Genomic DNA, 27,302 nt, shown 5'->3' with positions numbered 1-27,302 from the left:
TGTACTTTTCTGTGTGTTTCCGTAGGTAAAGTCCTAGAAGTAGAATTGCAGGTCAAAAGGAGGTGTGTTTTGTTTTTTGCAATTCACCTATTGAAGAAGAATAATGAGGGGAGGGGGGTGGTAAAGGTATGGACTGTGGCATCAGTTGGCCTCAGTTTGCCTCCAAGTGCCACTATCTTATCTGCAAATTAGGGATTATAAAGGTTTATATCTCCCAGGGTGGCTGTGACACTTAAATGAGATCATACATACAAGCACTTTGAATGGTGCCTGGCGCATGGTAAGAGCTGAATAAACAATCATTGTTATTGTTGTGGATATTATTATTACTGTTATTATCATCTCCAGGTCCTCTGGTGCTAGAACTCAGTAGGGATCAGATAATGCATGAATGAATGAGTGAACAAATGAATGAGTGAAGACCTGAGCTAGCCCACAGTGGCCCTTGCTGTCCTCTTGCTGTAAATACTGGCTTCCGTCTCTCCCTGGAGCAGCGCCTGTCCTGGCAGGGACGCCCGGAGCCATGAGCGTGGCAGAGCCACTTTGCAGTCTTGCTCACGAGAAGCCTGCCTTTGTTGGTTTATTACGTTGGATCAACAGTTGCTAGTTGAGGAAGATCATGTCATAAATGTACATGGAAATATTGACTGAGCCCCAGTATCTGCTCTAAAATGCCAGGCAGATGAAATTCAAACATTTTCTTGAAATTGAAACACAGTTGTTGGAGTCCGGAAGTTCCCAGTGATTCCAGGGGAGTAGATGAGGTCGGTTGGAATGAAGGAATGGGGAGGCTTGAGGCTGCAAAGTAAACAGAGCCCTGATGAATGAATTCTCAGAGTTGTCTTCCCTGCTAGACAAATCCAGATTAGATCTTTAGCCAGGGCAGTTAGAGGAGGGCTAGTCAGAATTAGTTGAAAGTGGGGATTAAGTAATTTGGGGGAAAGAAATTGAGGGTTATTATTTCTAAGTAAATAACACCACCTAAACTAATGGCTGATAAACCTGTCATTAGGAGCCGGCCAGGTCTGCTTTAATGACTGGATAGGCCCGTCTGCAATTAGCACGTCCATTGTGTGCAGGCAATTGGGCTACTCCCTCGTTGCCAGCCTTTCCCCTCTAGGTGAAACACTCCCCCTGCACCCACCAGCTCACACACCCTTTGCTTGTGGCAGGTCTGAACAAAGGGAGACTCCGGAGCAGCCCCTGTTCAAACTGTCACACATTTCAAACGCCAGCTGGAAAGAATGAGCCTGGTGGCATACGCACTTCATGTACACACACGCCGGGGGTTTGTGCAGCAGGATTAATCCCCTTCCCAGATTCTGGGTGTCGGGTTGTTCCTCTTTCCCTCTCCTGCGGCGGCAATTGTTTACTGTCACCTGCTTTGGTGTTGGTTGAAAATCTTCAACTCAACTCACTCAGGGTTTGTTGGCTTTTTCCTATAACGAGTGTCAAAGTATAATTTTTAAAAAATTAAGAACATAGCTCATGTACAAATATAGAATGAACACATGAAGATTTTACTCAACTCGTATTAATGAGCGAACCTATAAAAAGATAAAAGTGGTTCCAAGAACATTTGAGGAACAGGGTTTATATTGTCCATGGAGAAAGGCATTTTTAAAAAATGTTGGAATAAAATTGCTAGATTAGATACAAAATTGGTTAATGCCCTATAGGGCAATAAACCCAAACCTTTGGGGTTATCTTTTCTACTTGATAGAAATCTACACATTAATGTGTAACTTCCCTATTTCTAGGCTCTAATCAAACAGTAAAGAATCATCAAACACAGGCATATTCTCTTAGAAGTATGATCCTTGGGTGTGCCTGTTAAATAGTGCCCTGTGACATTGAAAGGCTATGCTTCCCACCTTTATGACCTTTTCTTTTTAAGTTTTCATAATGTTTCTTAACATGCAGAAGGCTTTCTCATGGTTCTGTGGCTCTGAGGAAGTGTTTTCTGAGAAAATGTTGTAGAAGTAGAAGTGTCTGCAGTTCTGGTTAAATTATTGAACCAAGACAGAATCAGAAGCGTTGGCTTCAGAGCCCTCACTGAGTTCCTGCGCGATTCCAAGCTGTCCTTCAGGGTGAGCCGAGCGGTTTGGTGGCTGGATGCCGGGGCTCTGGAAGAGCAGCCTTGACAGGCCATCCAGACAGACGGTAGGGCAGGGACAGGGCAGGGGGCTGAGAGGAGGTTGCCAGGAAACAGAGTGAAGGGAAGAACAGTCTGACCTGGCAGGTCGGGCCAGGGAGGAGAGGGCACCGAGGCAATGGAGAGTCAGGAGGGGCTTGGGGACTGACTGGGCTTGAGGGAGAACGGGTGTCTTGGAAGCTGGCGTGGCTGGGAGGCTGGGGCTGTCCCTTCCCCCCGCCTCCCCGAAATAAGGAAGATGGCAGGCGGTTAGGATGGCCGCAGGGAGCTGGCTGTGGTCGTGCCCCAGTTTCTCACCAGTCGCCTCCTGCTGTGCTTTTCCTCCATCCCCTGGCCTGTTCTGCCCTGCAGGGTGGTTACCTCTTTCACAGTTACCTGGACACCCAGGCAGGGCTCATGTCCTTAAAAGGACTGGCAGCTGGTGAAGCTGGTGGGGGTGATGGTGTGGGGAGGTTCAGACAGGATTCGAGAGCTTTGAGGATAGGAAAGGTTGAGAATTGGCCGTCTGAGGGCTAAACGTGGGCTTCGGATAACTTTTCTTTGGCCCTCAGTGTACATTTTAGAAACTGGATTTGAGTCAACATTCACATAGACAGGCAATTCCCAAATGAAATGAAACCAGCTTCTTCTGAAAACTAGCCACAGCCGAGTAGGACCTGCTTTCCGGGCCAGGTGCCTGTTCGCCCTTGTGGACATTTGGTGAGGGGGCCATGGCAGTAAAGTGCAGGTCGACAGCCCCCATCTCCTGCCGTAAGTTCCTTTCCTGAAGACAGAAACAAGACTGATGCTTACCCTCCTTTCACTAGGATTTAATCCAGGGGCCCCAGGGTACCTGAGGCTTTAGGCGGGAGTGCTGAGGCTAGCTGGGCAGGAACTTCCATCTCTATAGCAGCTGGCCCAGCCTCCATTTCCAACAACACAGGGGTAAAATGAGGCTTCTGACCTATAGAATGTTGGAGCAGAAAAAACCCTCAGAGGCCATCTGTTCCCACTGCTTGAGTGTTCTGATGGGAAAACTAAGGCCCAGAGAGGTGGTAGAACTTACCTGAGGTCACACAGCAAGTCACCATTGCCCCAACCTGGGGTGTGCAGGCTTCCTGGGCATTAAGAGTCTCCAGTGGATATGATCGCCAGTTTGGAAGGGACTTAGCCTTCCCCAGCCAGCTCTGCCATATTCCCTTAGAGCTTGCGCTTTGTGGGTGGAGACTACCCTCCTCTGGGCAGAACCTCCAACCCAGGGCTGTCAAGGCTGGCAGACCTGCTCTGGCCATTGAACCATCACCAGCATCCTGCTCCCATCTTGTTCACAATAATTCATGCCTCCTCAGTGGCTCGCTTTCTTCTTTCTCTCGCTCACACACAGTCAGGCAGATAGAGGGGGAGTTTGGTTGGTGCCCTGCGGTATTCAGAATGAAGGGTTTGCACACTGTCAGGGTAATGAATTCTGTAAGGGTTTGAAGTGAGGAGATGGGAGGATCTCCATGTCATGTGTCTGGGAGTGACAACCCCCAGTGGTTAATTACTGCCACACGATGAGAATGGAGCTGGTAGCAAAATGAGATAAGTTCATTATGAGCTAAATTTGAAGTTAATTGGATTCAGATTTCCCCCCATTAGTGTACATAGAGAGAGCCTACCTAGAAATGGCCTGTATGAAAAAGAAAAAGTTGCATCCGAGCAAAAAGATAAATCAGGCCTAGTTATCTTGTGGAGTTCATGATGAAGGGCTTTCTGAGATGTTGATGAGATGGGAACCAAAGTTCCTTTCAGATGGGAGAACCAATGTCTTTTGATTAGTTTCACCTTGGCAGACGTTTTCTGAGCACCTACTGTGTGCCCGGCCAGTGCAGGGAAGGGAGGGATGTGAGCAGCTCTTGCTGTCTGGGGACCTCCAATTTACGGGCAGGAAAAGGACAAGCGCCCAGTGTACTGGGGGAGTGTGAGGAATCTGGTGCCAGAATGCCTAAGTTTGGATATGGCTCCATTTCTTACTAGCTGTGAGACCTTGGGCAGGTACCTAACCTCTTTGTGTTTTAGTTCCACATCTGTAAAATGAGGATAATAGTAGGACTTAACCTTACAGAGTTTCTGAGCATTAAATGGGTTAATATCTACAAAACACAGTGAACAGTGTTTGGAATGCTGCCTAGTGTTAGAACAGTGCCTGGCATATAGTAAGTGCTGCAAAAATGTTGGCGATCATGATTATCAGCTGTACGACCTTGGGCACATCAACTGCTTGAGGCCTTCATTTCCTCATCTGTAGAGTGGGGAAAATAATAGCACCCACATTCTGGGGTTGTTGTGAGTGTTGACTGAGATAAGGCATGTAAAGTACTGGCCCAGGGCCTGGCTCATAGGAACCTCTAAGGAAGTTGTTGCTCTGTTGATTGACTAGTCACCAAAGTGGCCCAGATTCAAGGCAAGGGGACATAGACCCCTTCCCTCTATGAGAAGGCTAGCAAAGAAGACATGTTTTGCGGACATGTTTTAATCCTGTCACAGCAAGCACCACATTGTTTTGCTCCCAATAAATACGCTCTTTTTCCAATTACAAAAGGAAGACTGAAGCTCAGATGATTGTATTACTTGCCAAAGGTCAGATGGCTGGGAAGTGGTGGTGCTAAGTTTGCACCCAGACCTGTGTGATTCCAAATTCCACGCCCCCTGCCAGGCCCAGGAGTCCAGATTTGGCTCTGGAGGCAACTGGGGGCCTGTATGAGAGTTGAGCAGGTGAAGGTGGCTTCGTGCCCCCTGGAGCCTGACACCCTCTGCACTGGCTTGAGCGTCTCCTCCCTCGGGATGGGTCTGGCCTCCAGAGGCCACTTCCTCCACCAGTGTCAGCTGTGGCTAAGCCAGCCCTGCGCCCCCTCCCCTTCACTCGTTTGTATTTTGAGCATTCCAAACTCACGCACCTCCAGGGCCAACAGTCTACTTTTGTCCCTTCCCTACCATCGTCCCTCCGTGGTTTTCCAAAGTTAGTCATTTGGAACCTGAACTTGAAGTTCTCTAAGGGTTCTGACCTGGGATTGTGTGGAGGACAGCAACCTGCTGCAAAGGTGCGGGGAGACCAGAGTTCAGTTCCTGGCTTCCATCGCCTGTGCCAGGCGCGGCCCTCCGGCTTCTCGTTCTTCTGCACAGCTGCACAGCACCCCAGTGTGTGTGCGCACCACAGTTTATTCACCCGGTTCTCTAGGCTTGGGCCTTAGGTCGTTTCCAGTACTTTGTAGTTACGAATAGTGCTGCAGTGACTAACCCGTGTGTATGCATTTTTGTATTGCTGAAGGCGTGTGTATGTTCAGGGTAAATCCCTAGAAGTGAGATTGCTTGTTGGAAGGGTAAACGCTTGTGCAGTTTTGTTACATGTTGCCAAATCCCCCTCCACATGGGGTTGTACAATTTTGCATTTAATTTGCATTTCTAGTATTATGAGTAAACTGAACGTCTTTTCAATTTGTTTGTCATTTTACATATATATATATATATTTTTTTTTTTTTTGGTGAGTTTTATGTTCATGAATTTTGCGCATTTTTCTACAGGATTTTTGTTCTTTTCCCTTTGATTCTTATGTGCTCTTGATATATCGGGATAGTAGCCGTTTATCTACGGTATATGCTGCAAATAATTTCTTCCAGTCCGCCATTTATCATTTGACTTTGCTTATTTTGTTTTTACCAGGCAAGAGATTTTTGGTCTGTTTTATTAAGTAATCCATTTTATCAATCTTTTCTTTTATTGTATATTTTTTCCTTAAAGATAATTTTATTTGGTTTCAGAAACAGTTTAATAGTATGTCCTTCCTACATTTTTGGTGTCAAATGACTTTTTCAAGATGATGGTGATGATAGATGGCAAGAATAAAAAATAACAGTGCTATTGAGATATACTTCACATACCATACAATTCACCCATATGAGGTGTACAATTCAATGACTTTTAGTGCACTCACAAAGTCATGCAACCATCACCATGACCAATTTTAGAACATTGCACCCCCCCCCCCAAAAAAAGACCTCATATCCATTAGCAGTTCCTCCCTTCCCCCTGTTTCCCACCCCCAGACTAAGGCAACCACTAATCTACTTTTTGTCTCCATAGATTTGCCTATTCTGGACATTTTATATTAATAGAATCATACAATATGTAGTCTTTTGTGGCTGGCTTCTTTCACTTAGTGTAATGATTTCAAGTTCATCCATGTTGTAGCATGTATCAGTACTTCATTCCTTTTTATTGCCAAATATTCCATTGTATGGATACACCATATTTTCTTTATCCATTCATCAGTTGATGGATACTCGAATTGTTTCTACTTTTTTTTTTTTTTTTTTAATTTTATTTATTTATTTATTTATGACTGCGTTGGGTCTTCATTTCTGTGCGAGGGCTTTCTCCAGTTGCGGCGAGTGGGGGCCACTCTTCATCGCGGTGAGCGGGCCTCTCACTGTCGCGGCCTCTCCCGTTGCGGAGCACAGGCTCCGGACGCGCAGGCTCAGCAGTTGTGGCTCACGGGCCTAGTCGCTCCGTGGCATGTGGGATCTTCCCAGACCAGGGCTCGAACCCGTGTCCCCTGCATCGGCAGGCAGATTCTCAACCACTGCGCCACCAGGGAAGCCCTGTTTCTACTTTTTGGCTACTATGAATAATGCTGCTTTAAGCATACGTGTACATGTTTTGTGTGGACATATGTTTTTGTTTCTCTTGGAGTGAATTACTGGGTCACATGGTAACTCTACGTTTAACTTTTTGAGGAACTTCCAGACTTTTCTAAAGTGGCTGCACCATTTTATATTCCCACCAGCAGTGTATAAGGGTTCCAATTTTCCACATCTTTCCCAATGCTGTCAAAATCTTTTTGATTATAGCCATTCTAATGGGTATGAAGTGGTGTTTCATTGTGGTTTTGATTTGCATTTCCCTGATAGCGAATTGGCCATTTTTGTATATCTTCTTTAGATGGGATCAGGGTTTTAAAGCATATGTAACAGCGGCAGAAACCGTTGAGGTTCAGATGTGACCAAAGAACAGCCCCTGTTGAAGAAAGAACCAAATCCCAGGAGACAGGAGAGCTGGATTCCAGTCCCAGCCTTGCCTCAAATCAGTAGAGTGTCATGGGCAAGTCCCTTCCCTTCTCAGGAGCCTCTTATCCATCTCAGGCAGACAGGTGGGGTGTGGACCTCGTGCGGCTTGGCCCCAGGAGCCCCCTGCACCAGGCACCCTCCTATCAGGATAATGCCTGCATCTTTCAGGAGGCAGATCTGGCCTCCTGCTGGTGTGGTCCTGGCTCCCACCTCAACACATATATCACAAAAACCGTGTAGTTGAATTTCCTTCTGCATGAGGGAGCCAGTAAGCCATGGTGACGCTGTGGCCTGAAGGCAGGGCTCAGCCTGCTGTCCCAGCTGACAGTCGGGTGGACAGAAGCACAGCCAGGTACCTGTGCAAGGCAGTGGAGTGGACTGGCTAAACATATGGTCTTTGCCACTGGATTGCTTGGGTTCAAACCCTGGCCCTTACTGTGCAGCCCTGGACAAATTACTTGACCTTTCTCCGTCTCATTATCCTATAAAGTGGGGAAAGTATCGGTACCTTACCTCATAGGGTTGTTGAGGGTTAAATGAGTTAATGATTTAAAAGACGGAGAATAGAGCCTGGTGTTTACAATTTCTATGTAAGCGTTTGTGGTTTGTTGTTGTCATCAGGGTGTTTGTGGTTTGAGTCTGGGGCCGGGGCCGAGCGGGTGCGCCACGGGTCGGTAGGGAAGCCGACGCATTAGAGCAGCCCCAGCCTGCGCTCTCTCTACATGTTTCACAGTCTGGCCCCTGGCACCACGATCTTGCACCGAGTATTCTGACACTTGTGCTCACTCTGCTTCCTGAGACATCTTTTCAGTGGCCCTTGGGTCACCAAATCTCTGTAGCAAGTGTGGAGAAGACTGTGTTGGGCCTGGGTGCTCCCGCAACCCCCAACAGGATGCTGCTTAAGATAGAGGTGGCTCCTGGGCTGATGTTAGGAAACATGGGCAGACGTACCTGGGCCAGTTGCTCCCCTCTCCCTGCCGTGGGTCTCAGTTTTTCCGTCTGCAAAATGGCACAGGGGTTGGTCAAGAAGAGCTCTGCGAGCCCTTGACCCCAGATGGAGGGGAATATTATGGCCTCCAGAGAGTTCCTGCTTCTCTAGCAGGGCCACGCCTTTTGTTCACTTAAACGTTTGTAGGCCTCTGCCATTGCAGCCTTAGGGTACAAAGACTTGATCCTGGAGCTTAGACTGTGCAGAAAGGAGCTGCCGTGGAGGGCTGTGGTTGCTGGGTCAGAAGAAGGAGGGGATGCGGGGGGGCCGGGAGGGGGCAAGCCTCTTGAAATCACCATGTAAGTGTGGTCAGTTCTGTCAACCCCACTTTTCTGTCTGATCTCAGCTCTCATGGGGAGTCACGTGCAGTTCGGGGGGCGATCAGGACTCCGGGAGGTAAACCCTGGGGCACCTGCTGTGCTGCAGCAATGCCGCGTGTGAAGAGACACAAGCCATGCTTGTCACAAGCCAGATGCCCAGTCCAAAGCCAGGGAGGTGCTGAGCAGAGGGAGGGGGCCGGGGGCCTGCTGTCGAGCAGCTGCCTTGTGCTCTGTAAGGGTCCGGAAGACAAGCAGAACCTGTGAAACGAGGCAGCCTCTGGGCGCTGGCTGGACAGTCTTTGAGTGACTGGCACTGGAAGCGCTGTTATTTCATATGGGGGACCATTTATAGGCTCATACCACACGCTGCCTTGGATTCTCTGGGCGGCATTGGTCAGAGGTGGTCCCTCCTCTTGGGCCACCTGCTAGCGGTGCGGGAGCTCAAAGTCGTCTACCTGTGTCCTGCTGGTAGCACCCCACTGGGCCCTAGGGGAGGCTCCTGGGCCCCAGCCTGGCTCTGCAGGGTCAGGTGCTGGTCCCCCACACCGCTGGACCTCTTCTGGCCTTCCCGGTCCTCAGTGTCCACATCCAGAAGAGGTCAAGGTTCCGCCCTCTCTCCCTCCCTCATCCCAAGGGCACCTGATTTCCCACCCATTTCCCAGGATGGCTGACAGCAGGGGCAACCCTTTCTTTTAGGGGCAACTGCCAATTCCACCCACCAGGGTAGGGTCTCATCCTCAGAGCTCAGCAGGTAATCACTGAACAGTCCCGTCTCCCAGGGTCTGGATTGCTGGTCTGTGCGTGAGCACCTTGGTACATACATGTGACTGGCAGTGTTTGAAGAGCTGTAGCCCCGCTCTTTCCCTGAGCGGCAAACCTCAGTGGCACTTCCCTTACAGAGTTCTACCACTTTGGGGTTTTCTTCCACACGACCTGGAACCCAGACCACTTGGCTGCTGCATTCATTCACACATTTATTCATGAAGACCTACTATAGATGCTAAGCCCTGTGGTGGAGGCAGGTGTTCTGGGTGCTGAACGAGGGGTCGCCCCTGCCCTCAGGAGCTGACAGCCTGCAACGAGGTGGACATGTGCCCACTGGATGTCTGCCTCCGAGGGCTGAGGCCGTAACCTCTATGTCCCAGAGTCCAGAACAGTGTCTGGTGTCAGGAGGTGCTTCCTGCACCATCACTGAATGAATGACAAGCTCTAAGCCCAAAGAGGAAAAGTTCAGTGAGGACCAGATACGGGCCTGAGGCAGGCAGAGCCCCGCCCACTGTCCAGGAAGAGGAGGAGGGAGGCGGTTGAGCTGGTCTTTGAAGGAGGCTGGTGTTGGGCCGTGTGCAGAGGGCACAGCAGAAGAAAAGGTGTGGGATGGAGAAGTCCAAGCCCTACTTGGGGAGTAGAGAGCAAGGGGAACTGGTCAGAGCTCCAGTTTCCCAGGGATGTGGCAGAGCCATCCCTGCTTCCTGCTGAGTGGAGCCTGGGCGGCTGGAGGGGTGGGTAAGCGTGTGTGTGTGTGTGTGTGTGTGTGTGTGTGCGCGCACGCGTGCATGCACATGCACGTGGACTGGGGGCACATTGGTGTTAAGCATCCAGACGTGACAAATGTGCAGATGTCCAGGGAGCTGTGGACATGAGCAGCTGGCCGTGGAGATGCTCACCCTGTGATTTGTTGCTTTGATTCCTCAGGCCGCGACTTGGCGAGCACGACCCTCCCCGGGTACCCTCCGCATGTCCCCCCCACCGGACAGGGCAGCTACTCAGCGCCGACACTGACAGGGATGGTGCCTGGTGAGTTTGCGCTCTCTGCGTCTCTGTAGCAGGCGACGTTCGGGGTTCCGGGGGGCATCCCCGCAAACAGCCCAGATGACCTCTCTGCTTCTGAGAAGTGGACCGGAATAAATGAGGCAGAGGTCTGCACTCTCGGCCTCTTTCTCTGCAGCTGGGTTGGCAGTGGGGCTGGACCAGCCAGCGGCAGCACCTGGGAGGACATCAGAGAGAGGGGGTCCCTTGACTGTCGCTCAAACACCCCTCACTGCCTACACAGGGAGCCTGAACATGGAGGGGGACGGGACTTGGCCGAAGGTCAGAGAGGGGCCAGGACGTGCCTAAGTCACCCATCAAGTAGGAGGCTGAGCCACGTCTAGAAGTCATGACCCAGCGTGAACCACCCTTAGACCAGGCAGGAGGGCCCCTGCTCTGGAGCCACCTCCACACTGCAGGGGCAGTGTCCCCCCACCCATGGACTGGGGAGTCTGCAGGCCAAGGGGACGTGCCCATCTGGTGCCCATACCCCTCCTTCTAGCCCACCCAGGGGTCCTGCCCGAACAGCCCTAAGCCTCTTCCAGCCCCCTCCCAGCCCACGTCACAGACGCGTGCACCCCAGGGCCTGAGGGCCGACTCTTCGTGACGGTGTGGACAGAGCTTGGACGTGAAGGCTGGGCGTCCACACCTGCGTTCGAGGCCGGGGTGAGGATGAGTGGGCTGGGCATGGGAAAGGAAGCTAGGCAGACCAGAGCTCGGGCGGGCTTTCCCCACGCAGCCAGAGCCCGGTGCAGGCGCCAGGGAGTCCCAGAATTCTAAATTCGCTCCTGGCCTTCCAGGGTATTACGAAGATGTATTTAACAAGGTAGGAGGACAGAGCATATTTCATTTAACGGTTTGTTAGCTTGATTTATGACTTTTAAATATGAGACATATGGAAAATGGCCTCCGTGCGTACTCTTGCCCTGGGCCTTGCCAACGCTGGGGAGGCCTGCCAGGTTCACGCCTGCAAAGCCTTTGCCTTTTCTGCCGCCAGGATGGGCCGTGGCAGAGCACAGGGAGACACCATGCTCAGGGCAAGCGGAGGCGGTGGGACACATGCCCTCCTGCCCCCCACTCCACCCCCGCTCATCTCTCAGCCCTCAGCAAATAGGGCAGCCTTAGGAGATGGACCCTGCCCCTCGCGTCTGTGGAGCCCTTTGTCAAGTGCAGAGTGCTTGCCCAGGAGCCCTTTGGTGTTACAACCTTGTGAGGTGGGCAGGGTCCCGAGGGTCAGAAGGAGACTGAGACTCAGAGAAGTTAGGGAACTGCCCAAGGCTGCAGAGCTTGGTGGTGGGAGATCTTGAATCTGGGTCTTCTGCCCTCCAGTTCAGCACTTCTGTCCTCTGCCATCGTGTACGTTCAGTCTGTCAATGCACGCTTTCAGTGATAGCAGAGGGGGAGGCGGCAACCCTGGGCCCTGTCCCGAGAGCACATTGGCAGGTGAAGCAGACGCCACCCGGCTGGCCCTGCTGGCTCCCTGCTGCCAACCCCAAAGAGGCCGAGTTCAGAGGAGCAGCTGAACTTTCCCGAGATTATCCACACAGAGCCTGCCCTCCAGCCCCTGGGATTCTTCCAGCTCTAATTACCAGGCTCAGGATACAAACGGCTGGGGGCCTGGCAGAGCCCCCAGCGGGAACCGATGCCCATTAACAGTGGCAGCAGGAATCACAGGCCTGCACAAGGGTACAGTCTAACCAAACCTGCCGGCAGCAGCTGGACTGGGGCAGCCACAGGGGCCAGCCGGGTGGTGTGGTCCCCTGGGACTCTGCAGAGAGGGAGGGTGCACAGTGAGGAGGAAGGAAGACAAGCATTTTGGCGGGGGAGCCCCACGTCTCCCTCCTCCCCCTTTTCCTTCTCTCTCTGCTTTCTCTTCTCATGCAGCTCAGCACTCCTTCAGTGCCAGACCTGGCGTCAGGGCTGGGACTCCACGCTCAGCAGGCAGGTCCTCAGTTCCTGTTCCTCAATGTCCAAACCAGCATCACATCTCTGGGACTCTGTCTCCAAAATGATTTCCAAACTCATTCTTGGAAGGCTTCATGGGGCAGTGCTGGCCCGCATGCATGGTCTTTGCTGGAACTGCCCAGAGTCGGCCCACGGCAGAGACGGCCCACCTTTCAGCAGAGCAGGTCCCGGGCCTGTCACTCAGGCATCACCATAGTCTGGCCTCAACTTGCCTTTCTGGCCAACTCTCCCAGCCCGTCCCCCTCCCTGACCGCTCGCTGGTCCCCAGCAGGCCTCTCAGACTGGTCAGTGTCCCTCCTTATTCTGTGTCTCTGGCTTAGACCACCTCCTGCCTCAGCCTGTTGGGATCCAGCTTCACCCTCCAGGGCTGGGCATAAGCATCACCGCCTCTGATGCCTCTGGTGAGGCCCTGCTCTGGGGACAATGCTGTACATTTGTTTGTTATGCCACGTGGACCAATTAGCTTTGCCACCAGGAGGTGGGCTCACTGAGGCCAGGCCTCTGCCTTAGTCGTCCTCTGCACCCCTCATAGCCCATAACACGGAATAGGTGCTTTTTTGTGAGCGTTGGCTGAGGGCAGGAGGGAGGGAAAATTAACATTGACCCGCATATGAGTTTCCTGTGGCTGCTTTAACAAATCAGCACAAACTCGGTGGCTGAAAACAATAGAGAAATTTCTCTCACAGTCCTGGAGCCCAGAAGGCTGAAATCGGTATCACCAGGCCAAAATCAAGGTGTGGGCAGGGCTGTACTCGCTCTGGAGGCCTCAGGGAAAGACCCGTTCCTTTCCTCTGCTACCTTCTTGCGGCTCCTGGCGTTCCTTGGCTTGTGGCTGCATCATTCCAATCTGCAACTCTCTGCCCCATCTTCACATCACTTCTCTGTGTGTGTGTGTGTGTGTGTGTGTGTGTGTGTGTGTGTTATCAAGTCTCCCTCAAGCTCTCTCTTGTAAGGATACATGTGACTGTATTTAGGGCCCACCCAGATAATGTGAGGTAATCTTCCCATTTCAAGATCCTTGACTTAATCACATCTACAAGGACCCCTCCCCCCACTTTTTTTGGTCGTATACGTAATGTGCCCTGGTTCTAGGGATTAGAATGTGGATATACCACAACCTGTTTCAGGGTTTCAACTTTGTAGTTGTTCAGATTTCTGATTCATAACCCCTGGGGCTTCTGGATCTGGGAGGCATTCATTCAATTGTGACTGCAGGCGATACCATTTCTAGACCCCCAAGGGCATGTTGGCAGCGTTTGGAGAAACAAGCTGAGCAAGGTTTTAGGAGAATCGTTTATCCTGCTTTTGTATCTCTGAGGCTGTTACACAGCGATGGTCTGTTTCGCTATATGGAACAGTCCCCCCTCCTCGCCTGGCAGTGAATCCCGAGGGAAACTGAAATCTTCTGAGCTGTTTTTCCTACCCTAGGTTTTGGGAAACATTTGGCTGCCCCCGCTTCCATTTATAAAGGAGGCTTCCATGGATAAGTTCTGCTTTTAGGACAAGTTGAGGAGGGATCATGTCCAGGGAACACTTGGGCAGTTGAACTTTGGGGCCTGGAAAAATCGTACATTTTTCTGTACTGCCAGCTTGGTGGCTTGGACTCTTGTTTATTTCGAATTTGACTCCACCATCAGGGGTTGTCTGCCCTTTCTGGTTCCAGGGTGTTTTCACACCTGCAAAACAGGGCTACTTGGTTTTCTCTAGCGTTGGTAGATTCAGTTCCTGTGGCTCTGCCAACCCCGCGTAGCCCTTTGCTTCGTCGATTAAAGCAAGTGCGGCACATCACGCCAGCTCAGAGTGGAGACAGTTTTCAGGTTTTATCTTCATCAAATACCAAAAGTTTTGCACCAAAGATTCCATAGTGTCTTGAGCAGTATAACTAGTTGATTCCCACCTGAAGATATTTGCACAACCTAACAGATATCGACATGGCATTTGAAACTCTTAAAAATTCTAGGCTGGGGGAAAGAAGGGGGCGTTCACTGCCCTTTGGCTTCAGTGAGTCTAAGAAGGAAAGTAACCAACTGTCTTTGAGATGAACCTGGGCGCCCCCATGTATCCTTTACTGGACTCCTCTTTGGGGGCTTCAGGCCAGAGTGCCAGGAAATCCTGTCGTGTTTGCCTTCCCTGTGCTGCAGCAGACGAGCAGCTGTTTGATGGGAGGCCCTTGAAGGAGCCTGGCAGGCTCCTCTGCCCTGGGCGCCCTACTTGCCATGGATTGGTGTACATCACTTCTAGATGCCATTCAGTTAAATTGCTCAATCAACTGATGGCTTTCTTGAAGAAGTGGGAGGTGAGGGTCAGGGTGGAGCAGACCCCTGAGGCCAGTGAGGCCGTCTGGGCAGGCACAGGGCCCCGGATTCCAGCGGGAGGAATGACGGCACCTGCTCCCCTCACACGGCCAGTTTCCTCTGCTTAGCGCGCTCAGCCCCCTCTGCTGCTGCCGCTGCTGCCGACTGGCCCAGCCTGCCTGGCGCCCTCTCGCCCCCGCGGTATCACCTCCTCAGAGGGGCTTCCCCATCACCAAATATGTGTTAGTTTCCTCGCTTCTGTGATGAGTTACCACAAACTAGTGACTTAAAACAATGATAATTTCTCATCTTACGGCTCTGGAGGTCGGGAATCCAAAATGGGTCCCCCTGGGCTGAATGCCAGGTGTGCCTTCTGGAGGCCCCAGGGGAGAATTGTTTCCTTGCCTTTCCCAGCCTGTACATCCTCTGCATCCCTTGCTTTGGGGCCCCACATTGGGCTGAGTCTTGATCGTGCCTCCATATTCCAGGTTTGCTCTCTCCTGGCCCTCTCTTCCCGTTAGAAAGACCCTTGTTGTTTTATTGGACTCACCTGCTTAATCCCGGATAATCTCCATATCTTCAGGTCAGCTACCTTAATTCCCCCTTTGCCATATAACCTAACACGATCCTGGGTTCCAGGGATTAGGACGTAGACATCTCTGGGGGATGGCGGTGTTATTCTGCCCGCCACACCATCTGAACCAGAACCCCATCACGCCCCTCTCAAAGCATCCTGTTCTTTTCATTTGTGATACTAAGCACAATGGAAGGGATTTAATTAGCGGTTTACTCCTTCCTCATCCAGTTTCCTCTCAGGTCTATACAGTACAGAAGGGTCATACAGCACACAAGATTCTGTCTGTTTTGTTCACTGCTGTGTCCCTGGTTCCTGGCAGAGTGCCTGGCCCGTAGCAGCACTCAGGCAACAGTAGATGAGATACAAAAGGTGGTGGAGAGGGGTGGTGGTGGCGATGAGGGCTGGGCTGCCAGGGAAAGCTCAGCCCAGTGTTGGAACACTGCCGCCAAGGAGGCTGGGCTGCCCGAGGGCCCGCACTGGCAGCCACGTGGTGAAGCAGGGAGACTGAGTGGTTAAGAGCATGGGCTCTGGAGCCAGACTGCCTGGTTCTGAGTCACCGTCCTGCTTCTTACTAGCTGTGTGACGTGGGGCAAGTTACGTAACTTCTCTAGACCCTAGTTTCCTCCTCATCTATAAAATGGGAATGATGATGATAATGAGAATGAGATGTACATGTAAATGATGTACAGTTGGCTCTCTGTATCTGTGGGTTCTGCATCCATGGGTTCAACCAACCATGGATAGAAAATACTTGGAAAAAAATTCCAGAAAGTTCCACAAAGCAAAACTTGAATAGTGTCAGCAACTATTTACATAGCACTTATATTGGAGTAGGTGTTACAAGTAATCAAGAGATGATTTAAAGTATACAGGAGGATGTGTGTAGGTTATATGCAAATATTACATCATTTTATAGAACAAACTTGAGCATCTGTGGATTTTGGTATCCGAGGGGGTCCTGGAACCAATCCCTGGCAGATACTGAGGGACGGCTGTAATAAATGTAAAAACTCTTAGAACTTTGCCTGGCACGTATTAAGTGCAATGTAAGCATTAATTATTATTATTATTCATGATTGCTGTTATTTATACAGGGGTCTGAGCTGGGTGCGGTGGTAAGGAGAGAAGCCTAGCAGGCATGCCTAAAGCTGGCCTGGCCCAGCTGGCATCAGATCAAGAGCTCTCCAGCAGAGCCCACAGCCCATGGATCCCATGGATCAGTGGGAGATCCAGTTAGAGAAGAATCCAGTCACAAACAAGAGCATTGCCAAGCAGGAGTAAGGCAGACACTGAGTGCCAGGCCTGGAGAAAACGGAGAGGCACCTGGGGTTGGTCCAGTTGAGAAAGGTGTCCTGGTAAAGAGGGCCATGAGCTGGGCTGTAACCGGAGTATCCTTGGCCGTCTGAAGAAGAGGGTGGGGCAGGGGGCTGAGAGTGGGTCCCGCCAGCGACTGGAGGGGGTTCACGTGGGCGGGAGCATGGCCCAGACAGCCCAGCTGGGTAAGTGGGGTTGACAGGAAGGGGAGATGGTTGAGGAGGAGGCCGGGGGCCAACAAGGTTAGGATCTGAACTTTTCAACTTTGGAGACCAAGCAGACATCCTGGTGAGGTGCTCTGCAGACAGGTGGTGAAGCAGATCAGGAGCACAGGGGCAAAGTCTGCCCAGAGAGAGACGTGGAATTGTCCCAAGAGAAGTAGGGGTCCCGTGGAAGGAGTGTGGCTTCGGCACTGATTAGCTGTGGGACTATGCATGAGCTCTGTGACCTCTCTGAGCTGCCCTGCCTGCTGTTTTGGAGGAGCATTTGAAATGAAGGTTTGCAGTTACTGAGGCACCAGCCGTGTCAGGTAGAAAGGGTACTGAGGTCTGGAGGGGAGGAGAGGAGGGCTTCTTTTGTCTGTCTGTAGCAAGCCCCTCCCTGACTGAGCATTGCTTGCTCTGTGAAAGGCCTCTTGAGGGGTGGGGGCCCGGCACCTGGCGGGGAGGCAGAAGCTTGGATTCTGGCCGAGCTCAGCCAGGGCCTCACAGTGTGGTCTGACACGCCATTTCCACTCTCTGGGCCTCGCTCAGCCTGTAGAGCAGGGACCATACACTCTGCACAGTTCCATAGGCATGGCCGGGACCCATGGATGGGAGTCAGAGGGACACCTTCTTCAGCCTTGTATAGAGACCCTTCTCCAAAATTAGAACTGAAGGTATGGGAATGGGCAGGCTTGGGAGGGGCCAGCAGAAGCCAGGGAGGACTTGGCAGAGGGGCTGGAGCATCAGGTAGGAGACTGGATCAGTGCTTTGTCCCCAAGTGCCTCCCCTGGCCCAAGCATCAGAGTGTTTGCTTAGGGGATGAATGGCCTTTGTTTTTAGGTCTTACTTCCCCCTGACCAGGGCTCCTGCTGGTCCTGTGGCCTGGGCACATTCCAAGCTCCCTCCACACCTTTCCAAGCCCGCCCTGGGCTTGTGGTGCACACCTGTTGCTCGTTCCTGACTCTTTGCTGCCCTCTAGTGGCCTCCAGTCACTCTGCCACACCGGGAACGTGGACCCCAAGGAATGACAGGCACAGCTAGGATGAAATGGCAGGTGGCCATTCATTTGTCCATTCATTCATTCTCAGACAGTTCCTGAGAGACACTGGGTGCCCGTTCTGGGCTAGGTGTGGTGTTACAGACACAGCCCCTGCCCTCAGGGAGCTCAAAGTCCAGTTGGGGAGACAGATATAGGAAAAAATCATCCCTGCATGCTGTGTTTAGAGCTAAAATCTAGGAATGTGCTGAAATGAAGGAGCGGGACTGCTAGGTCTGCTGGGGCAATGGGGCGGAGTGGGAAATCAGGGAAGGCTTCCCCGAGAAGGTCATTTGAGCTGCACATTGAAGGGTGAGTTTGTCAGTCTGAGAAGTTGGAGGGGCATTGCTGGGTGAGGGACTATGTGTAAGAAGACCCAGAGACTTAACCCCTGGAAACCTCTGTGGCACGAAGTGCTGCAAACAGCAGCCTTGACAGATGGCGGGCTTCGCCCAGGAAGATCTGGACCTGAGTCAGAGGCAAGGCTGCTGTGCCTTCGTAGAATGGAGAATGAGGGGTTTGGAGTGGCCTGATCTGGACAGTGCACGTGACTAAAGCCCCATGTGAACCCTGCATTGAGATGACGCTGGAACTGGGGAGAAACTCCATGTGGGCTTTATGAGTGCTTTGCCGCATTGGGGAAGAAAAGAATTGCAAAAGCAAAGGCTCAGAGATGGAAAGCACGCTGGGGCATGAAGGTCCTACTGGAACTTAGGAGGCTTGGGTTTTGATTCCAGCTGCCAGACACTCACAGTGTGACCTTGGGATGTGGTCTTGGGACTTCCTGCTTTCTCTTAAAACAGGAGGCAGGGGGTGAGAAGATTGAATTAGATGCTCTGTAGGGGGCTTTCTGGTCCTGCCACACAAGGGCTTCTAAATCTGTGATGTCCCTGCCTGCTGGTATCACCCCTCAGCTGAACTGGAGGGCTCCCGAGCCTTGCCACCTCTGTTTGACGTGGGCAGCAATTTCCCTTCCAGTTTCCATTCAGCTCTGGGGCTGGGACATGCTAACGCAACGGCCCCTGGGCTATCGTATATAATTGGGTAATCACTTCCAAGGAGTGGAGCTGAAGGAAGGGTGCCTCAGAATATGCTAATCCCATACACCCATAGCTGTGTCCCCTAACACTGCTGTGACAGGCGAGGAAGGCTTTCAGGCATCCCACCTGGGATGGGTTCTTACAGACTTTGGAGTCTAGAACCTCAGGGCAAGAGAGGCAGCAAAGATGACCATGGTTGTTCCCTCATCTAAGCAGAGCGTCCCTTTGGGGAGCACAGAGGTGGGAGGCAGGGCACCTCAGCCTTTTCTCACACACGTCAGGCCCATGGCAAGGACAGGCTGCCCAGGATGTGGCCACAACTGGGGGAGCTCGGAGCGGGCACTGAGGACACCTTCACCTCCTCTAGGCTACTCTGGGTCCCACCCTCTTGTTAGTTTCCCCATGTCTGCTCCATCCATTCATCCGTCCGTCCATCCATCCATCCATCCATCCATCCATCCATCCATCCAATCCACCCCCCACCCCATCCTTCCTTTCCTCTTCCCTCCCTCCCTTCCTTCCTTCCAACATTTATTGACCATCTACATGTGCCGGGCATAGCCTAGGGATGTGAGGGGGAGAGCCATGACCTTGTCCATGGGACATGGACACGAAAAGTTCTCAGTCTATAGTGCATACAGGCGAGTCAGTAGGGTCTATGGGGACAGGGGTGGCAACAGGTAACCCCAGGGACTCTGGGAGCACAGAGCACAGAGAAGGGGGATCCAGCCTAGAATGGGGATGTCAGGCATAGAAGGCTCCAGAATTTCCCTATAGAGGGGTTTGTTAGGGGGCGGTGGGCATGTCTGAAGCAGCTTTTGCATAGAGTTTTGCTAAAATTGAGCAGACACCATTGTCCACATCAAAGAATGGGGAGACCAGGGGCAGAGCTAAAGCTTCCCAGTGGTGCTGCCCTGGGTCAGGGGAAGAATCTAGGAAGAGGCGATTCTCAGGCTTGATGTTGTTGGAGCAGCATGTTAGCTGGTGGGAGGTGGAGTGAGGAGGGGGAAATGAATGCTTCAGTCTGGGGAAGGGATAGTGAATATAAAGGTTCTGAGGCATGCTTAGCTTCTGTACATACTGCAGTCCTTCCAAAAACCAAACCAAATCTACTGGGGTCATCTTTGTTCTCCTACCTTTGATCCACTGGAATCCGCAGCCCTTGTCTCTAAAACTTCATCAGCTGTCAGCCCTCAGCTGGATGGACTGCCACCACTAAGCCTGTGGGTCACTCCACCTGCGACGCTTCTCTCCTGAGAACTTCTGGCAGCCCCCAGAGCTTTCGGGGGCAGGGAGAGCAGTGGGGCTTGGCTCGTGCCCTCCAAAAGGAAAATGCTTTGGAATAAAGCCAAATTACCTCCGTCCATAAGTTAATTCCACCAACAAGCCTGGCCTCAACACACATGGTGCTTTACAGTCTATAAGGGAGGCATGCCTGTCACCCCCAGTGGCAATTTGAAAGCACCTTTGAAAAAAATTTTTATTTATTTATTTTTGGCTGCGTTGGGTCTTCGTTGCTGCACGCGGGCTTTCTCTAGTTGAGGCGAGGGGCTCTCATTGCAGTGGCTTCTCTTGTTGCGGAGCACGGGCTCTAGGGTACGCGGGCTTCAGTAGTTGTGGCACACAGGCTCAGTAGTTGTGGCTCGCCAGCTCTAGAGCGCTAGCCAGTAGTTGTGGCGCACGGGCTTAGTTGCTCCGTGGCATGTGGGATCTTCCCGGACCGGGGCTTGAACCCGTGTCCCTTGCATTGGCAGGCAGGCGGATTCTCAACCACTGCACCACCAGGGAAGTCCTGAAAGCACCTCTGAGGTTGGAATGTTTATCCCCATTTCAGAGGCAAGCGAGCTGAGTTCAGAGAGGTGCCGTGCCTCACCAGGGTGCACAGACAGTCAGGGGAGCAGCTAGGCCTGGTGCCTGGAACTCTGGTTCCGAGTTTACCCAGCCCCTGGTGCCCATAGAGAGTGAGAGGGAATGGGCTCTGGGCCCTGGAAAAGGCCTTGGTTTCCTCGGTGCTCCCTCAGGGCTGTGGATGGCCTTCCTGACCCAGAGATCTTTTATGGCTTGGGAGAAGTCCTTCCCAGCTGGGACACCCGGGGACCACACTTCAGGATCCAGTACGTCCCCTTCTACTGCCCATCTTCACCTGTCCACGTCTCAGCCATCCTCCTAGGCCCCGGTCAAGTGCTCTCCTTCACAGGAAGCCTACGCCCCCCACCCCGGGGCTCATCTCTCCCCTGAGCAGCGCCAGGGCACTGCCCATGGTCCGCCTCGCTCAGAGCTGGAGTGACCGGGCTCTCCCAGCTCCTGGTTGCTCCTCTTGCAGTCCTCCACCTGCCCAGTCCCTGCACACAGTAGGCGCTCCATGGATATGGGTGGGATGTATCTGAATCGGGCACGTGCCCTCCCGACCTTGTCTGGTCCAGAGTCGGGGACTTGGGGCCCGACTGTATAATTAAACGGGGCTTCAGCTCGACTTACACACCCTGGCTCGCTCTTCCCATATTTGCTCTGGCTCCTCACTGGAAGACGCTGAGACAATGGCCCTTGTTACCCTCTGTTTGAGTTATTTATTTTTTTCACTTTTGCCTCCTTCCCCTCTCGGGGGACTCGCCTCTCGCCCTCATCCCTCATGTTTTCCCTTTCACTTGACTGTCACTCTCATTGTCCTCCCGGGGCCGGGAACGCAGGGTGACAGGCAAGGGGAGCCCAACCGGGCCGGGGAGGCTGGAAATATAGTCATTAATGGGACCTGAGAAGCCCAGATGTCCTCCCTGAATGCGGGTAATTTGTTTTTAATGAAAAACCACGCGGTGACCCTGAACAAATGAATTTTCTTTATAAGGAGTCTATGTGCAACGGCACAGATAAAGGACCCGAATCAGGGAGACTTAGATCCAGGGCTGAAAGAAAGAGAGAAAGAGAGAGGGAAGGAGTGGGAATGAGAGCAAGACATAAAAGAGGGGGGAAAGGAAATTTTAAGATGACAACTGTGTTATCATGTCCTTCTGTCTGAAGCGCAATCCCAGGTCACACATGCCTTGGGCATTGTCCTGCCAGAGCAGGATGCGTGACAGTTGTGGCCATTTTGAGGTCTTGTTCACAGCAATGAGAAGAACATGAACCACCATCTGGACAGATCTTTACAAAGTACAAGCCTTTTTCTTGTGTGATCTCAGCAGGTCCCCACCATAGCATCAGGAGGGCATGGTTTTTAGCCCCATTTCACAGAGATGAAAACCGAGGCTAAGGTCACACAGCTAGCGAGCGGTTGGGTCCAGATGACAGGGGAAGGACTTTGCCAATTTGGAGTTTGACTCTTAGAAACACAGTGCTTTCTCTGGCAGGACCCAAGAGAAGTCTGCTGCACGGGCAGCTCTGAGATAAGGGGAGGTCCCGGGTCTGCACTGAGGAGTGTTGGATTGAAGCAGATCCCCACAGCCGCAGAACTCTGTGAATATGCAGACTTTCTGAGAGTACTTTGGGTGGGGGGTTCCTAGAAAGAGAACTCCCCAGGAAGGAGTCGGAGCCGTTTGCAGAAATGGCTGCAGGAGAATTGGAATCTGGACAGCAGCTGTGTATCACCTACCACCACCCAGGACCCTAGGAGGGGAGCGTAGAGCAGGTACCTGGGGGCAGCAACAAAGGTACTGGTTCAGCAGAGGCCCTGCCCGTGGCGTTGGGGGAATCTGTCTGCCCGCGGGCAAAGCACTGCAGGCAGCTAGCACAGGTCTAGGTTGGGGTGCAGCTGTGGGGTGTTGGGTGCTGATCTGTTCTAACACATGCCTCAGAGAGGGCTGGAGATGGCCCTTGTACACTCTATAGCTACTTCTCCCTTTGCCAGGGATGGACAGGGCTGGACTGACCTTAGAAATCAGCAGGGGAGTGTGCAGATGAGGTCAAGGAAAGGACTTGTTCAAGGTCGTACAGCAAGTCAGAGGAAGAGCCAGGCTGGCTTTCTTTCTGTGGCAGCAGCCTGTCCTTTTGTCCCCCCTTGGGCTGGTGGGAAATACCACACCCTCTCGTTCTTCACCGAAGCAAAAAAAAGGAAGCTTTGTGTCTCCTGACTTCATGCAGGCCTGGCATTCCTGGGGTGGTCCCTGGGTGACCGGCTTCTAGAACAACTCAAAGCACGACTCTCGCTCCACCCACCCCAACCTTCTCATGTTCTTCCTGAGCCCAGATCTTCCCCAGGCCCTACCTGGTCAGCTGCAAGAGCATCTCCTGGGATGCAGGCTGTGCCCGTCCCCAGGCCGGTCAGAGCTTCAGCCTGGGGCCATGCTGAGGTCCCAACTCCCCCTGCTCTCAGCTTTCCCCACAGAGTCAGGCAGCTGGATGAAAAGAAATGATTGTTTTCTTTCCTGGGTTCAGTTTCCCTCTGGAAGTTGTGACCCAATTAGAAAATCAGACAAATAGAAAAATCTGGCCATGACCCCACCTGCGGTTCTAAAGTCTCGGCTCACATTTAGGTCCCTGCCTCCCATACACCCCTCCGAGAGCCGAGAGCCGGGCCGGCTCAGGCTTCCTCAGCCACCTGGAGCAGACCTTCCTCAGTGCTGCGCTCCTCCGTAACTGATGATTTTTTCCCCACTGACTTCCAAAATGGATTTGAGGCAGCCTCTTGACCTTTCAATAACATCAGCCCGAACCTGAAATCCCTGTCATGAAATCAGAGGACTGCCAGTAGGTCACAGGCAGAGGCCCCGGAGGGAAGCAGTGGGCCCCGCCCACAAGTGCACTGGTTTTTAATAGGGTCCCACCATCCAGCTTTGTGGTCGCCCCGCCCTGCGGCTGGAGCTACCCACTCCGAGCTGCTGGGAGCAGGGAGCTCACTTTCTTGGAAAAGGTTTCTGTCTGGATACATTCCAGAGCATGCTTCCAAAAACATACTTTTAATCAAAAAGAAGGTCACCAGAAAAACTGGGACAAATTGTGATTGTCCAGCAGTGGACAATTATAAATGCCAGGAGGGGTTGCCAGTTGGCAAATAAACTCCTCCGGTGAGGTCTTGGATTAATTACATCACCAGTGAGCTGACCGGGGTCTTTCTTAATTGTCCTCATTTGTGGGATAAGCTCTGGCCTTCCTCCATTCCTTCCTTCCTTCCTTCCTCCATTCCTTCCTTCCTTCCTTCCTTCCTCCCTCCACCTCTTCCTTCCCTCCTTCCTTCACTACCTCCCTTCCTAACCTTCCCCCCTTCCCTTATTCCCTCCTCTCTTTCCTTCCTCCCTTCCTCCTTCCTTCATTTACTCTCCCATTCATTCATTCATTCATTCATCAGACAATCCCTGAGCTCCTCCTCATGGGTGCTGAGCCCAGTTCACAGAGTGGATACAGAAATCATTGAATTTCTCAAGACCTCAGAGCATCTATGAGGAGAATCACCCATGTTACCTGCTCAGAATGGAAAGAAACCAGCTTGACTGTGGCAGGTTTGTGGGACCGCTAGGCCCAGGGACTAGGCAGGGACTCCTGGGGGACAGGAGGGTGGGGTTTGGGGGATGCAAGGCTGGACTGCAGACAGGAAGGGATCCCCTGGCCTAAGGCCATTTCACCCTGGGACTCCACGAGAGGCTCCCATGGAAGCCTGGCCCCTCGGAACCTCCGTCCCTGAAGCGGGTGCCAGGCCCATGTGTACAAACAGGGGTTCAGTATTTAAGAGCGGGGAGGAGCAGGGAGCTGCCCTGAATGGCTGCCTGCTTTGGAAATTTCTATGCATTTGTAATAACAAAATTACCATAATTTGCTCGTTAACGCAGCTAGATCAGTCAAGCATTGTCCCAGCGCGGGCAGGGAGGCCGCGGCGCCTCTCTCTGCACACTCTCCACACCCCAGCCAGCCTGCCAGCCCGTTAGAGCGCTGGAAATTAGCATGCAAATGGTCCTAATTCGGCGGGCGAGCTGTCAGGCAGTGCCTCTCCGGCCTCGTCTCTGTGAAGGCCCTGACAGCCCGGCTCCGGCGCCGGCCCGCCCTCCTCACTCCAGCCAGGAGGGGCTCCGAGGGGCACCTCCAGACTGACAGCTTGGCGGCCTCCCTCCCTCCGTCAGCGCCATCAGGCCTGGCGGCAGGCTCCCCGGGGAGCAGGCAGGGCCTGCCACCGTGCCGGCCAGCCGGAGGAAGCGAGGAAGCGGGCGGGCTGCTGGGGGAGGCCGGCCGGTGCTCAGCTCCACCAGCCTTGACTGGATGGAGCCGCGGGGCAGCGTGAGGGTGGAGTGGGGCCCCCTGACCCGGGGCCCAGGGAGCCTCTCAGTGGGTGGGTTCTGCGAGTGGCCCCGTGGGGACCCTGGGGCACTTTCTCCCACCTGCACACCTGTAAGCAGCAAGTCCAAGTCCTGCCTCGCTCTCCCTTCTTTGTCTCCCAGGCCTGACTTAACACATCCCTCTCAGCCTTCGCGTGCCTGGAACATCTCTGTCCAAATCTATGTGTGGAATTCCTCCAGCTGGGAGGGAGATTTGGGGGAGGCTGAGAAGGTGTGTGGGGTGTCTTGGACGCCCTGGCCCAGGACTCGGCACCCGTGGCCTCAGTCCTGCCTCCAGTCACCTTCCCCACTCGGCATTTTTATGGTGGAGACATCTCTATGGTCTTCCTCCAAGGGCTGTCGTGAGCATAAGAGAAGAAGGCCCTGCTTTCTAGAAGTAGCTGACATCTAGTGAGAACGTCTGTGGGCTGGTCATTTCCCAGCCTGCTTGCCCTTCACAGTAACCTCACCAGGTTGGTGTTGATGGTACCCCATTTCCCTGCCAGCGGAGGAGGCTGAGGCCTCAGCTCACACAGAGTAACTTGCCCAAGTGGCAGGGCCAGGGTAGAGTCCAGTCTTGATTGCTCAGAGCCCTTTTAACAAGAGAAAAGGCAGGACCCTGAAAGCCAGATCATGCTTCTGCCTCGACAGTGAAAGGCGTGATGACACCGCCTTGCAGGCAACCTGTGCCTCTTAACAGTGCTTGGCACATTCTTAGTACTAAATAACTGTGGGCTGAACGGAGAGAACCCAGGTGGCCCAGGTTTGACAGTCTTTGGGATCCACTGTATCCACCTTTGTGTTCTCCTCCTGACCTGTGACAGCAGAGTGAAGAAGCTACAGCAGGAGAGAGAGAGGGGAAGCCACAGAACTTATCTTGTAGTTTCCCCCAGGCTGTTTCTCAGGAACTTGCTCCTTCCTCCCGGTGGGTGGATGCAGCCCCACTCCAAGATTCAGGGTATGGCAAGTGGAGAGGGGGCTGGATTTCAGTCCTCACATGCCCAATTAGCTGGTTGCTCTTGTGCAGTGAACAACCTACTCATCCCTACAGGGCTGTCCTTCCCCTTTGTCTGTTTTAAGGGAATCTTATTGGAACTCTTTAGCCTTCAGATAAATGGAGAGGTGAGAGAGACCCTAAGAAACTCAAAACCCCAGCTGGCTGCTGGCTGTCTGGGGGGCAAAGGAGGCTTACGAGCCTGAGTGTCTGCTGCATCACAGCACCACCCGGTACAGAGCCTGGCACAGGGCAGACGCTCAGTGAAGGTTTGAGAAGCCACATTTAATAATGTGTGGACCAAGAGAGGAAGTGAACACACAAACACGTGCAGGGGTGAACTAAAAGCCATCCATCCTGCTTACCTCAGGCCAAAGACTTCAGCCATGGGTGGCTTTTCCTTTCCACCTACTCTTTGGTTTGTTATTTGGGGGCTACGGTGTGAGCCTGATGGAACTTTAGGTCTCCAGGTAGCGACCTCTCAGTAGCTGCTGCTGGGCTGTTCAGCACATGTCTTGGAGAGGACTAGCTCCCCAGACACAGAATCCCAGACTAGGAGGACAGCTCAGGACATTCTCATCCAGGGACCCGGGCACTTCCACAATTCCCCGGATGAGACAGGATGAATGCTTGCAAACTTCATTTCTGCTGGAGGAGGAATTGCCCAGGCTCCCCCTAGTGGAGAATCGGGACACATCGCCCTCCTGCCTGTGGCATTCCTGGTGTGGGCAGGACAAGCAGGACGGCCCCGCCGCCACACCCCTCCTCAGTTTACCCGCAGTTGGTACATCCACACTCTCACAGAATCCTCACCACAAGCCCGTGGGTGCCCTTGGTTATCACTTTTGTTATAGGCTCAGTGAGAGGAGGGGGCTGGCCCAGGGCCATGCCGAGCCAGGACTGGAATCCAAGGTGCTCCCCTCTACCCAGCCGTCCATATCTGGCCTCACCCTATGAGTGTCCTTGGCTTTGGCCAGCTGACCACCTGCTTGCATGGCCACACAGCCTGGCCCTTCCCAGCCCCATAGCATTAAGCTCCAAATGGCCGGAGGTGCCCACTCTGTGGGTAGGTCAGTCTTTCAGTAAATATATGCAGAATCCTCCTTACTGGTCTCCCCAGTGCCACCCGTGCCCCCTTGAGTCCATTCTCACCATAGCAGCCAGAGTGAGCTTGTTACAATCTGAGTTGGGTCATGTCCCTCTTTTGCTCACTCAAAGTAGAGGCCAAAGTCCTTACCTGATCTTCCCCTCCCCACTTCCTTCCTTGACCTCATCTTCTGCCTGCCCCCCCC

General features: G+C 52.8%; 1 protein-coding gene across 1 annotated transcript in view; it reads left to right on the top strand.

Moving 5' to 3' along the window:
* PAX5 (paired box 5) overlaps nt 1–27,302 on the top strand; it is a 176,340-nt gene that overhangs the window by 124,233 nt on the left and 24,805 nt on the right. The window contains exon 8 of the mRNA XM_059926497.1: nt 10,238–10,339. Coding sequence (XP_059782480.1) covers nt 10,238–10,339 — 102 coding nt within the window. The remainder of the gene's footprint in view (nt 1–10,237; nt 10,340–27,302) is intronic.

Source organism: Balaenoptera ricei, chromosome 6, assembly GCF_028023285.1.
Source record: "Balaenoptera ricei isolate mBalRic1 chromosome 6, mBalRic1.hap2, whole genome shotgun sequence".
Taxonomy (NCBI): Eukaryota; Metazoa; Chordata; class Mammalia; order Artiodactyla; family Balaenopteridae; genus Balaenoptera; species Balaenoptera ricei.
This window is presented reverse-complemented; position numbering and strand designations above follow the sequence as displayed.